The following is a 19,459-nucleotide window of genomic DNA, read 5'->3' on the forward strand; positions in this document are numbered from 1 at the left end:
AGACCACACTGATATTAACAGACCACACTGATATTAACAGACCACACTGATGTTAACAGACCACACTGATATTAACAGACCACACTGATATTAACAGACCACACTGATATTAACAGACCACACTGATATTAACAGACCACACTGATGTTAACAGACCACACTGATATTAACAGACCACACTGATATTAACAGACCACACTGAAATTAACAGACCACACTGATATTAACAGACCACACTGATGTTAGACTACACTGATGTTAACAGACCACACTGATGTTAGACCACACTGATGTTAACAGACCACACTGATGTTAGACTACACTGATGTTAACAGACCACACTGATGTTAACAGACCACACTGATGTTAACAGACCACACTGATGTTAATAGACCACACTGATGTTAATAGACCACACTGATGTTAACAGACCACACTGATGTTAATAGACCACACTGATGTTAACAGACCACACTGATGTTAACAGACCACACTGATGTTAACAGACCACACTGATGTTAATAGACCACACTGATGTTAACAGACCACACTGATTTTAGACTACACTGATGTTAACAGACCACACTGATGTTAGACTACACTGATGTTAGACTACACTGATGTTAGACTACACTGATGTTAACAGACCACACTGATGTTAAACTACACTGATGTTAACAGACCACACTGATGTTAGACTACACTGATGTTAATAGACCACACTGATGTTAGACTACACTGATGTTAACAGACCACACTGATGTTAGACTACACTGATGTTAATAGACTACACTGATGTTAGACTACACTGATGTTAACAGACCACACTGATGTTAGACTACACTGATGTTAACAGACCACACTGATGTTAGACTACACTGATGTTAACAGACCACACTGATGTTAGACTACACTGATGTTAATAGACCACACTGATGTTAGACTACACTGATGTTAACAGACCACACTGATGTTAGACTACACTGATGTTAATAGACCACACTGATGTTAACAGACCACACTGATGTTAGACTACACTGATGTTAACAGACCACACTGATGTTAGACTACACTGATGTTAATAGACCACACTGATGTTAACAGACCACACTGATGTTAATAGACCACACTGATGTTAACAGACCACACTGATGTTAGACTACACTGATGTTAACAGACCACACTGATGTTAGACTACACTGATGTTAATAGACCACACTGATGTTAGACTACACTGATGTTAACAGACCACACTGATGTTAACAGACCACACTGATGTTAGACTACACTGATGTTAACAGACCACACTGATGTTAACAGACCACACTGATGTTAACAGACCACACTGATGTTAGACTACACTGATGTTAACAGACCACACTGATATTAACAGACCACACTGATGTTAACAGACCACACTGATGTTAACAGACCACACTGATGTTAACAGACCACACTGATATTAACAGACCACACTGATGTTAACAGACCACACTGATATTAACTGACCACACTGATATTAACAGACCACACTGATGTTAACAGACCACACTGATATTAACAGACCACACTGATGTTAACAGACCACACTGATGTTAACAGACCACACTGATGTTAACAGACCACACTGATATTAACATACCACACTGATATTAACAGACCACACTGATGTTAATAGACCACACTGATGTTAATAGACCACACTGATGTTAACAGACCACACTGATATTAACAGACCACACTGATATTAACAGACCACACTGATGTTAACAGACCACACTGATGTTAGACTACACTGATGTTAATAGACCACACTGATGTTAGACTACACTGATGTTAACAGACCACACTGATGTTAACAGACCACACTGATGTTAGACTACACTGATGTTAACAGACCACACTGATGTTAACAGACCACACTGATGTTAACAGACCACACTGATGTTAGACTACACTGATGTTAACAGACCACACTGATGTTAACAGACCACACTGATGTTAATAGACCACACTGATGTTAACAGACCACACTGATATTAACAGACCACACTGATGTTAACAGACCACACTGATGTTAACAGACCACACTGATATTAACAGACCACACTGATGTTAACAGACCACACTGATGTTAACAGACCACACTGATGTTAACAGACCACACTGATATTAACAGACCACACTGATGTTAACAGACCACACTGATATTAACTTACCACACTGATATTAACAGACCACACTGATGTTAAAAGACCACACTGATATTAACAGACCACACTGATGTTAACAGACCACACTGATGTTAACAGACTACACTGATGTTAACAGACCACACTGATATTAACAGACCACACTGATGTTAACAGACCACACTGATGTTAACAGACCACACTGATATTAACAGACCACACTGATGTTAATAGACCACACTGATGTTAACAGACCACACTGATATTAACAGACCACACTGATGTTAATAGACCACACTGATGTTAACAGACCACACTGATGTTAACAGACCACACTGATGTTAATAGACCACACTGATGTTAACAGACCACACTGATGTTAACAGACCACACTGATGTTAATAGACCACACTGATGTTAACAGACCACACTGATATTAACAGACCACACTGATATTAACAGACCACACTGATGTTAACAGACCACACTGATATTAACAGACCACACTGATATTAACAGACCACACTGATATTAACAGACCACACTGATATTAACAGACCACACTGATATTAACAGACCACACTGATATTAACAGACCACACTGATATTAACAGACCACACTGATATTAACAGACCACACTGATATTAACAGACCACACTGATGTTAACAGACCACACTGATATTAACAGACCACACTGATATTAACAGACCACACTGATGTTAACAGACCACACTGATATTAACAGACCACACTGATATTAACAGACCACACTGATGTTAACAGACCACACTGATATTAACAGACCACACTGATGTTAACAGACCACACTGATATTAACAGACCACACTGATATTAACAGACCACACTGATGTTAACAGACCACACTGATATTAACAGACCACACTGATATTAACAGACCACACTGATATTAACAGACCACACTGATATTAACAGACCACACTGATATTAACAGACTACACTGATATTTACAGACCACACTGATGTTAACAGACCACACTGACGTTAATAGACCACACTGATGTTAACAGACCACACTGATATTAACAGACCACACTGATATTAACAGACCACACTGATATTAACTGACCACACTGATGTTAACAGACCACACTGATATTAACAGACCACACTGATATTAACAGACCACACTGATATTAACAGACCACACTGATGTTAACAGACCACACTGATGTTAACAGCCGTGTTTCTGGAGATGGTTTAATTGATGCGTGTACAGCTGCTTGGTGTGTGTTTAATGACTGTACAGCTGCTTGGTGTGTGAGCAGGGCAGACCCCTCTCCAAGACGATGGGCTGGGCCCTGGGGATGACAGCTAAACAATCGTATCAGCTGACTCTGCTGCATTGGCACAGGGTCCTGTTTGTACTGAGGTCTCTTCAGGCCTCCTCTGTTCTGCCTGCTGGAGAGCTGTTGGTGTGTGTGTGTGTGTGTGTGTGTGTGTGTGTGTGTGTGTGTGTGTGTGTGTGTGCGTGCGTGCGTGCGTGCGTGCGTGCGTGCGTGCGTGCGTGCGTGCGTGCGTGTGTGTGTGTGTGTGTGCGCCCATGCGCATGTGTGTGTGTGTGTACATGTGTGTGTGTCTGTATGACTGGATAAGTGTGTACTACATTGAGCCTGAGAAAGAAAGTAGTGACTGCAGTAACTGTATCTGGGACTAGTTTAGAGCAGACTCAAGGTTTGTTTGGCTTTTCAACAGACATTCCTGTTAGCTAGCTTATTCAGATGTTCTGGTGCTTTGTTCTTATTAGCTGTTTCCTTCAGTTTACACCTCAAATACTGCATGGAATGGAGGTCTGGTGTGGAGACTGTGATGGCTCATCAGGAATGGTGCTTCGTCTTCACCGACCCAATAGTGTCCTGTAGTTTAGCATTTGTGCGTAAAACCGTTCCTATTTAAGATCATTCCTGAACATCTAGATCAGGGCATGTTTGGTGCCCTGAAACATTAGAAAGCAATACTGCATAATTTAGCATATGCTTCATAGAGTTGAGTTCAAACAACAAGTAGAAAATACCCACTTTCTTTCCTGTTGTGTAGCCAGGCTGCTGTGTATTAGTGGTGCCATGGTAGAAAATACCCACTATCTTTCCTGTTGTGTAGCCAGGCTGCTGTGTATTAGTGGTGCCATGGTAGAAAATACCCACTATCTTTCCTGTTGTGTAGCCAGGCTGCTGTGTATTAGTGGTGCCATGGTAGAAAATACCCACTATCTTTCCTGTTGTGTAGCCAGGCTGCTGTGTATTAGTGGTGCCATGGTAGAAAATATCCACTATCTTTCCTGTTGTGTAGCCAGGCTGCTGTGTATTAGTGGTGCCATGGTAGAAAATATCCACTATCTTTCCTGTTGTGTAGCCAGGCTGCTGTGTATTAGTGGTGCCATGGTAGAAAATACCCACTATCTTTCTTGTTGTGTAGCCAGGCTGCTGTGTATTAGTGGTGCCATGGTAGAAAATATCCACTATCTTTCTTGTTGTGTAGCCAGGCTGCTGTGTATTAGTGGTGCCATGGTAGAAAATACCCACTATCTTTCCTGTTGTGTAGCCAGGCTGCTGTGTGTTAGTGGTGCCATGGTAGAAAATACCCACTATCTTTCTTGTTGTGTAGCCAGGCTGCTGTGTATTAGTGGTGCCATGGTAGAAAATACCCACTATCTTTCTTGTTGTGTAGCCAGGCTGCTGTGTATTAGTGGTACCATGGTAGAAAATATCCACTATCTTTCTTGTTGTGTAGCCAGGCTGCTGTGTATTAGTGGTGCCATGGTAGAAAATACCCACTATCTTTCCTGTTGTGTAGCCAGGCTGCTGTGTATTAGTGGTGCCATGGTAGAAAATACCCACTATCTTTCTTGTTGTGTAGCCAGGCTGCTGTGTATTAGTGGTGCCATGGTAGAAAATACCCACTATCTTTCTTGTTGTGTAGCCAGGCTGCTGTGTATTAGTGGTGCCATGGTAGAAAATACCCACTATCTTTCCTGTTGTGTAGCCAGGCTGCTGTGTATTAGTGGTGCCATGGTAGAAAATACCCACTATCTTTCCTGTTGTGTAGCCAGGCTGCTGTGTATTAGTGGTGCCATGGTAGAAAATATCCACTATCTTTCTTGTTGTGTAGCCAGGCTGCTGTGTATTAGTGGTGCCATGGTAGAAAATACCCACTATCTTTCTTGTTGTGTAGCCAGGCTGCTGTGTGTTAGTGGTGCCATGGTAGAAAATACCCACTATCTTTCCTGTTGTGTAGCCAGGCTGCTGTGTATTAGTGGTGCCATGGTAGAAAATACCCACTATCTTTCCTGTTGTGTAGCCAGGCTACTGTGTATTAGTGGTGCCATGGTAGAAAATATCCACTATCTTTCTTGTTGTGTAGCCAGGCTGCTGTGTATTAGTGGTGCCATGGTAGAAAATACCCACTATATTTCTTGTTGTGTAGCCAGGCTGCTGTGTGTTAGTGGTGCCATGGTAGAAAATACCCACTATCTTTCCTGTTGTGTAGCCAGGCTGCTGTGTATTAGTGGTGCCATGGTAGAAAATACCCACTATCTTTCCTGTTGTGTAGCCAGGCTGCTGTGTATTAGTGGTGCCATGGTAGAAAATACCCACTATCTTTCCTGTTGTGTAGCCAGGCTGCTGTGTATTAGTGGTGCCATGGTAGAAAATACCCACTATCTTTCTTGTTGTGTAGCCAGGCTGCTGTGTATTAGTGGTGCCATGGTAGAAAATACCCACTATCTTTCCTGTTGTGTAGCCAGGCTGCTGTGTATTAGTGGTGCCATGGTAGAAAATACCCACTATCTTTCTTGTTGTGTAGCCAGGCTGCTGTGTATTAGTGGTGCCATGGTAGAAAATACCCACTATCTTTCTTGTTGTGTAGCCAGGCTGCTGTGTATTAGTGGTGCCATGGTAGAAAATACCCACTATCTTTCTTGTTGTGTAGCCAGGCTGCTGTGTATTAGTGGTGCCATGGTAGAAAATACCCACTATCTTTCTTGTTGTGTAGCCAGGCTGCTGTGTATTAGTGGTGCCATGGTAGAAAATACCCACTATCTTTCTTGTTGTGTAGCCAGGCTGCTGTGTATTAGTGGTGCCATGGTAGAAAATACCCACTATCTTTCCTGTTGTGTAGCCAGGCTGCTGTGTATTAGTGGTGCCATGGTAGAAAATACCCACTATCTTTCCTGTTGTGTAGCCAGGCTGCTGTGTGTTAGTGGTGCCATGGTAGAAAATACCCACTATCTTTCTTGTTGTGTAGCCAGGCTGCTGTGTATTAGTGGTGCCATGGTAGAAAATACCCACTATCTTTCTTGTTGTGTAGCCAGGCTGCTGTGTGTTAGTGGTGCCATGGTAGAAAATACCCACTATCTTTCTTGTTGTGTAGCCAGGCTGCTGTGTATTAGTGGTGCCATGGTAGAAAATACCCACTATCTTTCTTGTTGTGTAGCCAGGCTGCTGTGTATTAGTGGTGCCATGGTAGAAAATACCCACTATCTTTCCTGTTGTGTAGCCAGGCTGCTGTGTGTTAGTGGTGCAATGGTAGAAAATACCCACTATCTTTCTTGTTGTGTAGCCAGGCTGCTGTGTATTAGTGGTGCCATGGTAGAAAATACCCACTATCTTTCTTGTTGTGTAGCCAGGCTGCTGTGTATTAGTGGTGCAATGGTAGAAAATACCCACTATCTTTCCTGTTGTGTAGCCAGGCTGCTGTGTGTTAGTGGTGCATTGGTAGAAAATACCCACTATCTTTCTTGTTGTGTAGCCAGGCTGCTGTGTGTTAGTGGTGCCATGGTAGAAAATACCCACTATCTTTCTTGTTGTGTAGCCAGGCTGCTGTGTGTTAGTGGTGCCATGGTAGAAAATACCCACTATCTTTCTTGTTGTGTAGCCAGGCTGCTGTGTGTTAGTGGTGCCATGGTAGAAAATACCCACTATCTTTCCTGTTGTGTAGCCAGGCTGCTGTGTGTTAGTGGTGCCATGGTTCTGTCTGGAACATCTGTTGAGCATTAGAACGATCCTATTGGCATCCCTATCATTGAAACAGAATAATGGCATGTAATTGAGGAATTCTCTCTGAACGGGGACGTGTCCAAGTGTCTTATCTTCCTCCCGCTGAGAATGATTACAATAAGCTCAGCTTGGCGACAGATGGAATGTACATGGAATGTACAAAGATAGCGCGTGTGTGTGTGTGTGTCTCATCTTCACAACAAATTTGTTTTATTAAATTATCGAACAGTTTACATTCTTATAGCTAGCGTAATCCTATTGATAAGATAAATGCAAACATACTATAGTTTAGCGAAGATAAGTGTCTCATAAAGAGGGGAGGGGAGGAGGAGGGTATCTTTGGTCTAGTATGTTATTTTGGTATGACCTCTACAGTATTTCAGTAGGATGGTTGTGGTGGAAACCCTGACTGTTGGGATATGACCTCTACAGTATTTCAGTAGGATGGTTGTGGTGGAAACCCTGACTGTTGGGATTTGACCTCTACAGTATTTCAGTAGGATGGTTGTGGTGGAAACCCTGACTGTTGGGATATGACCTCTACAGTATTTCAGTAGGATGGTTGTGGTGGAAACCCTGACTGTTGGGATTTGACCTCTACAGTATTTCAGTAGGATGGTTGTGGTGGAAACCCTGACTGTTGGGATATGACCTCTACAGTATTTCAGTAGGATGGTTGTGGTGGAAACCCTGACTGTTGGGATTTGACCTCTACAGTATTTCAGTAGGATGGTTGTGGTGGAAACCCTGACTGTTTGGATATGACCTCTACAGTATTTCAGTAGGATGGTTGTGGTGGAAACCCTGACTGTTGGGATATGACCTCTACAGTATTTCAGTAGGATGGTTGTGGTGGAAACCCTGACTGTTGGGATATGACCTGTACAGTATTTCAGTTGGATGGTTATGGTGGAAACCCTGCCTGTTGGGATATGACCTCTACAGTATTTCAGTAGGATGGTTGTGGTGGAAACCCTGACTGTTGGGATATGACCTCTACAGTATTTCAGTAGGATGGTTGTGGTGGAAACCCTGCCTGTTGGGATATGACCTGTACAGTATTTCAGTAGGATGGTTGTGGTGGAAACCCTGCCTGTTGGGATATGACCTGTACAGTATTTCAGTAGGATGGTTATGGTGGAAACCCTGACTGTTGGGATATGACCTGTACAGTATTTCAGTAGGATGGTGGTGGTGGAAACCCTGACTGTTGGGATATGACCTGTACAGTATTTCAGTAGGATGGTTATGGTGGAAACCCTGACTGTTGGGATATGACCTGTACAGTATTTCAGTAGGATGGTTGTGGTGGAAACCCTGACTGTTGGGATATGACCTGTACAGTATTTCAGTAGGATGGTTATGTTGGAAACCCTGACTGTTGGGGTTGGAGGGGAGGGAGAGAGAAAGAGAGACCGTGCCGACAGAAGAGAGGAAGGGAGAGAGAAAGAGGGGCTTCACCACCCTTTCTGTCGACTGTATGGGATAGTTGTGTCTCTGGCAGGGCATCAGAGGGGGATCGTTCTAACACTCGGAGCCTACTGCCTGCTGATGGGGCCCCGGACCAGCCAACCCACACTACTCTGTCAACACCTGAGCAGCGTAGGATACAGTGGGTACTTGCCAGGGTCTTTGGGCCGAGGATCACTAGGAGAGGGAGGGAGACCACAGCAGCAAGATATGTGACCTGTTGCCATAAGAAAAGGGCAACCAGTGAAAAACAAATACCATTGTAAATAAAAACCCATATTTATGTTTATTTTTTTCTCTTTTGTACTGTAACTATTTGCACATCGTTACAACACTGTATATAGACATAATGTGACATTTGAAATGTCTTTATTCTTTTGGATTTTTTTAATGTAATGTTTACTGTTAATTTTTATTGTTTATTTCACTTTTGTTTATTATCTATTTCACTTGCTTTGGCAATGTAAACATATGTTTCCCATGCCAAAAGTAGCCCCTTAAATTGAATTAAGAGAGAGGGAGAGAGAGAGAGAAAGAGAGAGAGAGAGAGAGACAGAGAGGAAAAGAAGGAACATCAAGTCAGAAATCAGCTCAGAGGGGTCGGGTAGGCTGTTTGAATATAGTACCAGTCAAAGGTTTGGTTCTAGATAGCACCTTTTTCTCAAAGAGTGTGGTCTTGTACCAGTGTTGAGAATGGAAGGGTTAGAAGGAATGTGCCTGGAGAGCCCGGGCCTCAAGCACACAGATCACCTTACTGCTGTCTGCATGGCTGGGAGATACACTACGTTACCCACACAGGGACAACCCAATGCCAAGGGGCCTCGTCCATGAGGACATGTACAGTATGTTACAGTATGTACAAACAGTGTACATATACTGTATGTTACTGTATGTGTGAATGGTTCTTCAATGACATTTTCACACTGCAAATGATCTATGATGTTTCAAATGTAGAGTGAGAGAGGGGAGAGAACGAGTGAGAGAGAGTGAGAGAGGGGAGAGAGCGAGTGAGAGAGGGGGAGAGAGCGAGTGAGAGAGAGTGAGAGAGGGGAGAGAGCGAGTGAGAGAGAGTGAGAGAGGGGAGAGAGCGAGTGAGAGAGGGGGAGAGAGCGAGTGAGAGAGAGAGAGAGGGAGCTCTTCTGGGAACAGCATGTGTTCTTTACTCGGAAGACAGCCTCTCAGATTTACTTCAATGGAACAAGAGAACCATTGGTTTTGAAATGATCAAAGATACATTAGAGGCTAGACGAAAGTATGAATGAGACGAGAAAGAGAAAAAAAAACGAATCTGTCTTTCAATAACAGATAATGACATTGTTGTGCAATAATGTTCAGCTTCCCAGTTGTACTCTAGCGTTTGATGAAAGCAGTCAGCCAGTGGAACAACAACATGAAGGGTGTTGATCAGACATACAGGCGGACGGATAGATAGATAGATTGGAAATTAGTGAGTGGTGTCACAGAGAGGGAGGACAGGACAAGGACATAATAGTACTGGATTGAAGGAACACAGCTGTGTCCCCAGATCCCAATACTGTACACTGTGTTCTCCATCCACCAGTCACAACCTTCGCCTCCCTTCCCCCATTTGTCTCCCCCCTGTTCCTCACCCCCTGACTCCTTCCCCTGTCTGTTTCCCCCCTGCTCTTCAACCTTTCCCTCCTCTCCCTGCACAGCTCTCCCCTGTTCCTCACCCCCTGACTCCTTCCCCTGTCTGTTTCCCCCCTGCTCTTCAACCTTTCCCCCCTCTCCCTGCACAGCTCTCCCCTGTTCCTCACCCCCTGACTCCTTCCCCTGTCTGTTTCCCCCCTGCTCTTCAACCTTTCCCCCCTCTCCCTGCACAGCTCTCCCCTGTTCCTCACCCCCTGACTCCTTCCCCTGTCTGTTTCCCCCCTGCTCTTCAACCTTTCCCCTCTCTCCCTGCACAGCTCTCCCCTGTTCCTCACCCCCTGACTCCTTCCCCTGTCTGTTTCCCCCCTGCTCTTCAACCTTTCCCTCCTCTCCCTGCACAGCTCTCCCCTGTTCCTCACCCCCTGACTCCTTCCCCTGTCTGTTTCCCCCCTGCTCTTCAACCTTTCCCCCCTCTCCCTGCACAGCTCTCCCCTGTTCCTCACCCCCTGACTCCTTCCCCTGTCTGTTTCCCCCCTGCTCTTCAACCTTTCCCTCCTCTCCCTGCACAGCTCTCCCCTGTTCCCCCGCCAGTCACAACCTCAACCCCCCCATCTGTCTCCCCCTTCTCGTCCCCTCTCCCCTTCACACCTGCCACCCTTTCATTTACCACGGTAGCACGCTCTCTCTACGTTCCACCTGACATCTGTCATCAGATGAGGGAAGAAAAGAGAGCTGACTTCAAATGTATCTGACCTTCTCTGACCCTCGCTGACCTTCTGGCCCTCTCTCACCCTCTGGTCCTCGGTCTCCAACTACAGCTCATATCAGCTTTCAGAGGTCAAAAGACCCATTCACAGCTCTCACACACTCTCTCTCCAGCAATCATGGTTACAGGAGCTTGACTAAGAGCTGAGATGGATATAATTGTCCGTGAGAGTCATCAGGAAGACATGCTGAAGAATTGGAGTGAATGCATGCTGGTTTGAAGGCAATAACACTGACGGTGGCCTAACAGCCGAAACATCTGCTCTGTATGGTTGCCTCTTCAATGAATAGACAAATCAAAATATTACTTTTAAACTCTCCTTTTTAAGTGTGGCCCCTGTAATGCGTGTTATGTTTTGACATTTTGTTGTTCTGTGTTTCAGCTCTTGTATGAGGAGTGGGCGAGTTACAGTGTATTTTACAAATACCAGCCTATCGGGCTAGTAAGGTGAGGGAAAGTTTCCTATAGTGAAACTGAAATGTTATTTCTGAGATTGCTCTGTTCTTCCTCAATCGCTATCTGGTGAAGGTCTGTTTAGATTGCAATGTCACATTATGTTTTTAATCTTTATATCAAATATACATTATTTCTTTCATAAGAGAGAAAGTGTTGAGAAAGTGTTGCGCCTAACCTTACAATGCAATATGTTCTTCCTAATGCAGGAAATACTTTATACATATTCTATGTTCTTTTATGTATTCTATTATTATCATGACACAAGGCGAGACCCAGATGCAGAAACAGGAGGCAGATTGTTGGAGTTTAAGATGTTTAATAATCCAAAAAGGAGTAGGCAAGAGAATGGTCGTGGACAGGTCAAAGGTCAAAACCAGTTCAGAGTCCAATAGGTACCGACGGGCAGGCAGATTCAAGGTCAGGGCAGGCAGGATGATCAGGCAGGCGGGAAAGTAGTACAGGCAGAGTCAGGCAGTGTTCAAAACCGGGAAGACTAGCAAAAGAGAATAGAAAAGGAGTAAGGGGAGAAACACCTTGACTTGACTAAACATACAAGACGAACTGGCAGAGAGAGACAGGAAACACAGGGATAAATACACTGGCACAGAGAGACAGGAAACACAGGGATAAATACACTGGCACAGAGAGACAGGAAACACAGGGATAAATACACTGGCACAGAGAGACAGGAAACACAGGGATAAATACACTGGCACAGAGAGACAGGAAACACAGGGATAAATACACTGGGGAAAATAAGTGACACCTGGAGGGGGTGGAGACAATCAGAGGGACAGGTGAAACAGATCACAGCGTGACAATTATATTGTATGACATTATTATATTATTTTGTATTCTATTATATTGTATTCCATTCTATTTTTTCTATTCCGTTTGAAAGATGAGATTGCTGTATTGTTTCCTTTACAGGAAGTACTTTGGGGAGAAGATAGGACTGTACTTTGCGTGGCTTGGGCTGTACACCCAAATGCTGATCCCTGCTTCTATAGTGGGAGTCATCGTGTTCCTGTACGGCTGTGCCACCGTAGACGACAACATTCCCAGGTTAGCCCCATACACAGCCAAGGAAATAATCAGTGGTTCTACCCGGCAGTTGCCTGAGGTAACAATTCATACAAGTAATTCACTGTATGTAAGGTGTCTAAGACCATTGAAATGATTGAAGAAGATCGAATGGAAAGCCAGAGACATAGCTCAAGTAGATGTAGGACCTCATTATATTCACACATCCAATTGACTCACTTCAAATATTGTAACAGACAGCTTTAGGATATAGAGTGGTTTACATTGGGATATTTTTTGTTTTTTTTGTTCAACCTTTATTTAACTAGGCAAGTCAGTTAAGAACAAATTCTTATTTACAGTGACGGCCTGCCCCAAACCCTAACGACGCTGGGCCAATTATGAGCCGCCCTATGGGACTCCCAATCACGGCCGGTTGTGATATAGCCTGGAATCGAACCAGGGTATGTAGTGACGCCTCTAGCACTGAGATGCAGTGCCTTAGACCGCTGCACCACTTGGGAAGCTTTAGACTGTAGAGTGGTTTACAGTGAGATATTGTGACAGCTTTAGACTGTAGAATGGTTTACAGTGGGATATTGTGACAGCTTTAGACTGTAGAGTGGTTTACAGTGGGATATTGTGACAACTTTAGAGTGTAGAGTGGTTTACAGTGGGATATTGTGACAACTTTAGAGTGTAGAGTGGTTTACAGTGGGATTTTGTGACAACTTTAGACTATAGAATAGTTTACAGTGGGATATTGTGACAGCTTAGACTGTAGAATAGTTTACAGTGGGATTTTGTGACAGCTTTAGAGTGTAGAGTGGTTTACAGTGGGATATTGTGACAGCTTTAGACTGTAGAATAGTTTACAGTGGGATATTGTGACAGCTTTAGAGTGTAGAGTGGTTTACAGTGGGATATTGTGACAACTTTAGAGTGTAGAGTGGTTTACAGTGGGATATTGTGACAACTTTAGACTATAGAATAGTTTACAGTGGGATATTGTGACAGCTTTAGACTGTAGAATAGTTTACAGTGGGATTTTGTGACAACTTTAGACTATAGAATAGTTTACAGTGGGATATTGTGACAGCTTTAGACTGTAGAATAGTTTACAGTGGGATTTTGTGACAACTTTAGACTATAGAATAGTTTACAGTGGGATATTGGGACAGTTTTAGACTGTAGAATGGTTTACAGTGGGATATTAGCTTTAGACTGTAGAATAGTTTACAGTGGTATATTGTGACAGCTTTAGACTGTATAATGGTTTACAGTGGGATATTAGCTTTAGACTGTAGAATAGTTTACAGTGGTATATTGGGACAGCTTTAGACTGTAGAATAGTTTACAGTGGTATATTGGGACAGCTTTAGACTGTATAATGGTTTACAGTGGGATATTAGCTTTCGACTGTAGAATAGTCTACAGTGGTATATTGGGACAGCTTTAGACTGTAGAATAGTTTACAGTGGTATATTGGGACAGCTTTAGACTGTAGAATAGTTTACAGTGGTATATTGTGACAGCTTTAGACTGTATAATGGTTTACAGTGGGATTTTGTGACAGTTTTAGACTGTAGAATAGTTTACAGTGGGATATTGTGACAGCTTTAGACTGTATAATGGTTTACAGTGGGATTTTGTGACAGCTTTAGACTGTATAATGGTTTACAGTGGGATATTAGCTTTAGACTAAAGAATAGTTTACAGTGGGATTTTGTGACAGCTTTAGACTGTAGAATGGTTTACAGTGGGATATTGTGACAGCTTTAGACTGTATAATAGTTTACAGTGAGATTTTGTGACAGCTTTAGACTGTAGAATAGTTTACAGTGGGATTTTGTGACAGTTTTAGACTGTATAATAGTTTACAGTGGGATTTTGTGACAGCTTTAGACTGTAGAATGGTTTACAGTGGGATAATAACACACAGTATAAAGAACCGTGCCATGGTAACTAACAAGTGCAAAACTTGTTGCAGTGCCAAAACGAGAACAAGCAGGCATTTCCAGTGGCTTGCGAAAGTATTCACCACCCTTGGCATTTTTCCTATTTTGTTGCCTTACATCCTGGAAATAAAATAGATTTTTGTGGGGGTTGTATCATTTACACAACATGCCTACCACTTTGAGGATGCAAAATATTTTTTCTTGTGAAACACTTCTACTTTTGCAAGGCACTGTAAACGGTTTATATTCAATACTTATTAAGACCATTTATATCTAATACAGTATTTAATATAGCCATCACCTACAGTATTTAATGTAGCCATCACCTACAGTTTTTAATAAAACCATCACCTCGTTCCCAGTTCAGAATACCTGCCTTGCGCTGTAGCTCTGTCCTGTCCTGTCACTACTCCCTGGCTCGTGACTAACGTCTTAAATCATCTTCACTTCCTGCCAGCATAAATAACGCAGTGTAATGAAGTATTCATAATGTAGTCCAGGTCACTCTGCTGCTGCCTGAAGCCTGAAGCCTGAAGCCTTGCCTGGCTTGGCTTGACAGTCCACAACTACAAAAAGGAAACGTGTTCCTATACAGAGACAGAAGACAGACGGAAGAGGGGATTTGTGATGTCCAACATCTGGTTAATGTAGATGACAAGAGGAAATTAACCTTCCCCTGGCTAACATCTCATATCGTCATCAGGATAGTTTAACAGACTCTGCTATCTGTGTCCAGATCCTCTGCCATGCTGCTCACAATCCTCCACAGACATGTGATCTTATTACAGTTTGCCCGACTCACCTGTTATATAAAACAAGAACGAAATATACTTTTAAGATCTGACTTAGTCTTGAGCTCCAGCGGTCTACAGTGTGAAGCGCCGGACTCGTGAGACTAGACCTAATTAATCTACATAACCCAGATCCCTGACATTATTGTGTAAATATGTTCATGAATAGTATGTTCAGCGAACGTAGAGATTTCTTTCAAAACACTTGTGGGTTGAGGTGCGGGTGTACATTCACTATATTTACATGAATTCAATGCCTTGTATGACATATTAAATCTACAGAAGTCAAAAGTCACTCTAGCTCAGGGGTTCCCAAACTTTTACTGCGTGCAACCCTAAATTGACACTTGAAAATAGTGGGAACCCCACTTGGAAATAGATTATACTCCCTAGTTAACGCTGTGTGTTCATATTCACAACATTTTTGGTCCTTCATAATAACGAGATGAAAGCACATTCCAATACTGTAAGAGATTCATTAGTTGACACTAAAAGGTTGTATTCTATTCCCATTTAAAGAGATAAAAGTTATTAATTAGTTTGATAAAAGAACAGATTTTCATAGGGGAAACGTCTATTTCAGGGCTCCTGAGTGGAGCAGCGGTCTAAGGCACTACTTCTCAGTGCAAGAGGCGTCACTACAGACATCCTGGTTCTGGTCTTGGTCAGTACCCACGCTGCAGCATTCTGTATGTTTTACAGTTGAGACCTTTAAACCGGTGTAATGTGTGCTCTCCATCTGGTCTTGGTCAGTACCCACGCTGCAGCATTCTGTATGTTTTACAGTTGAGACCTTTAAACCGGTGTAATGTGTGCTCTCCATCTGGTCTTGGTCAGTACCCACGCTGCAGCATTCTGTATGTTTTACAGTTGAGACCTTTAAACCGGTGTAATGTGTGCTCTCCATCTGGTCTTGGTCAGTACCCACGCTGCAGCATTCTGTATGTTTTACAGTTGAGACCTTTAAACCGGTGTAATGTGTGCTCTCCATCTGGTCTTGGTCAGTACCCATGCTGCAGCATTCTGTATGTTTTACAGTTGAGACCTTTAAACCGGTGTAATGTGTGCTCTCCATCTGGTCTTGGTCAGTACCCACGCTGCAGCATTCTGTATGTTTTACAGTTCAGAGACCTTTAAACCGGTGTAATGTGTGCTCTCCATCTGGTCTTGGTCAGTACCCACGCTGCAGCATTCTGTATGTTTTACAGTTCAGAGACCTTTAAACCGGTGTAATGTGTGCTCTCCATCTGGTCTTGGTCAGTACCCATGCTGCAGCATTCTGTATGTTTTACAGTTCAGAGACCTTTAAACCGGTGTAATGTGTGCTCTCCATCTGGTCTTGGTCAGTACCCATGCTGCAGCATTCTGTATGTTTTACAGTTGAGACCTTTAAACCGGTGTAATGTGTGCTCTCCATCTGGTCTTGGTCAGTACCCACGCTGCAGCATTCTGTATGTTTTACAGTTCAGAGACCTTTAAACCGGTGTAATGTGTGCTCTCCATCTGGTCTTGGTCAGTACCCATGCTGCAGCATTCTGTATGTTTTACAGTTGAGACCTTTAAACCGGTGTAATGTGTGCTCTCCATCTGGTCTTGGTCAGTACCCATGCTGCAGCATTCTGTATGTTTTACAGTTGAGACCTTTAAACCGGTGTAATGTGTGCTCTCCATCTGGTCTTGGTCAGTACCCACGCTGCAGCATTCTGTATGTTTTACAGTTCAGAGACCTTTAAACCGGTGTAATGTGTGCTCTCCATCTGGTCTTGGTCAGTACCCATGCTGCAGCATTCTGTATGTTTTACAGTTCAGAGACCTTTAAACCGGTGTAATGTGTGCTCTCCATCTGGTCTTGGTCAGTACCCATGCTGCAGCATTCTGTATGTTTTACAGTTCAGAGACCTTTAAACCGGTGTAATGTGTGCTCTCCGTCTGGTCTTGGTCAGTACCCATGCTGCAGCATTCTGTATGTTTTACAGTTCAGAGACCTTTAAACCGGTGTAATGTGTGCTCTCCGTCTGGTCTTGGTCAGTACCCACGCTGCAGCATTCTGTATGTTTTACAGTTCAGAGACCTTTAAACCGGTGTAATGTGTGCTCTCCATCTGGTCTTGGTCAGTACCCATGCTGCAGCATTCTGTATGTTTTACAGTTGAGACCTTTAAACCGGTGTAATGTGTGCTCTCCATCTGGTCTTGGTCAGTACCCATGCTGCAGCATTCTGTATGTTTTACAGTTGAGACCTTTAAACCGGTGTAATGTGTGCTCTCCATCTGGTCTTGGTCAGTACCCATGCTGCAGCATTCTGTATGTTTTACAGTTGAGACCTTTAAACCGGTGTAATGTGTGCTCTCCATCTGGTCTTGGTCAGTACCCATGCTGCAGCATTCTGTATGTTTTACAGTTCAGAGACCTTTAAACCGGTGTAATGTGTGCTCTCCGTCTGGTCTTGGTCAGTACCCATGCTGCAGCATTCTGTATGTTTTACAGTTCAGAGACCTTTAAACCGGTGTAATGTGTGCTCTCCATCTGGTCTTGGTCAGTACCCATGCTGCAGCATTCTGTATGTTTTACAGTTCAGAGACCTTTAAACCGGTGTAATGTGTGCTCTCCATCTGGTCTTGGTCAGTACCCACGCTGCAGCATTCTGTATGTTTTACAGTTGAGACCTTTAAACCGGTGTAATGTGTGCTCTCCATCTGGTCTTGGTCAGTACCCATGCTGCAGCATTCTGTATGTTTTACAGTTCAGAGACCTTTAAACCGGTGTAATGTGTGCTCTCCATCTGGTCTTGGTCAGTACCCATGCTGCAGCATTCTGTATGTTTTACAGTTCAGAGACCTTTAACCCGGTGTAATGTGTGCTCTCCGTCTGGTCTTGGTCAGTACCCATGCTGCAGCATTCTGTATGTTTTACAGTTGAGACCTTTAAACCGGTGTAATGTGTGCTCTCCATCTGGTCTTGGTCAGTACCCACGCTGCAGCCTTCTGTATGTTTTACAGTTCAGAGACCTTTAAACCGGTGTAATGTGTGCTCTCCATCTGGTCTTGGTCAGTACCCATGCTGCAGCATTCTGTATGTTTTACAGTTCAGAGACCTTTAAACCGGTGTAATGTGTGCTCTCCGTCTGGTCTTGGTCAGTACCCACGCTGCAGCATTCTGTATGTTTTACAGTTCAGAGACCTTTAAACCGGTGTAATGTGTGCTCTCCATCTGGTCTTGGTCAGTACCCATGCTGCAGCATTCTGTATGTTTTACAGTTGAGACCTTTAAACCGGTGTAATGTGTGCTCTCCATCTGGTCTTGGTCAGTACCCACGCTGCAGCATTCTGTATGTTTTACAGTTGAGACCTTTAAACCGGTGTAATGTGTGCTCTCCATCTGGTCTTGGTCAGTACCCACGCTGCAGCATTCTGTATGTTTTACAGTTCAGAGACCTTTAAACCGGTGTAATGTGTGCTCTCCATCTGGTCTTGGTCAGTACCCACGCTGCAGCATTCTGTATGTTTTACAGTTCAGAGACCTTTAAACCGGTGTAATGTGTGCTCTCCATCTGGTCTTGGTCAGTACCCACGCTGCAGCATTCTGTATGTTTTACAGTTCAGAGACCTTTAAACCGGTGTAATGTGTGCTCTCCATCTGGTCTTGGTCAGTACCCACGCTGCAGCATTCTGTATGTTTTACAGTTGAGACCTTTAAACCGGTGTAATGTGTGCTCTCCATCTGGTCTTGGTCAGTACCCACGCTGCAGCATTCTGTATGTTTTACAGTTGAGACCTTTAAACCGGTGTAATGTGTGCTCTCCATCTGGTCTTGGTCAGTACCCACGCTGCAGCATTCTGTATGTTTTACAGTTGAGACCTTTAAACCGGTGTAATGTGTGCTCTCCATCTGGTCTTGGTCAGTACCCATGCTGCAGCATTCTGTATGTTTTACAGTTCAGAGACCTTTAAACCGGTGTAATGTGTGCTCTCCATCTGGTCTTGGTCAGTACCCATGCTGCAGCATTCTGTATGTTTTACAGTTCAGAGACCTTTAAACCGGTGTAATGTGTGCTCTCCGTCTGGTCTTGGTCAGTACCCACGCTGCAGCATTCTGTATGTTTTACAGTTGAGACCTTTAAACCGGTGTAATGTGTGCTCTCCATCTGGTCTTGGTCAG

At 43.6% G+C, this 19,459-nt stretch overlaps 1 protein-coding gene across 1 annotated transcript in view; it reads left to right on the top strand.

Annotated features, from left to right (window-relative positions):
• The window catches only part of LOC120065956 (anoctamin-1-like), an 84,982-nt gene that overhangs the window by 16,437 nt on the left and 49,086 nt on the right, over window positions 1-19,459 (top strand). The window contains exons 4-6 of the mRNA XM_039016998.1: window positions 8,732-8,829; window positions 11,403-11,521; window positions 12,461-12,595. Coding sequence (XP_038872926.1) covers window positions 8,732-8,829; window positions 11,403-11,521; window positions 12,461-12,595 — 352 coding nt within the window. The remainder of the gene's footprint in view (window positions 1-8,731; window positions 8,830-11,402; window positions 11,522-12,460; window positions 12,596-19,459) is intronic.

The sequence above is a fragment of the Salvelinus namaycush genome, chromosome 21 (assembly GCF_016432855.1).
Source record: "Salvelinus namaycush isolate Seneca chromosome 21, SaNama_1.0, whole genome shotgun sequence".
Taxonomy (NCBI): Eukaryota; Metazoa; Chordata; class Actinopteri; order Salmoniformes; family Salmonidae; genus Salvelinus; species Salvelinus namaycush.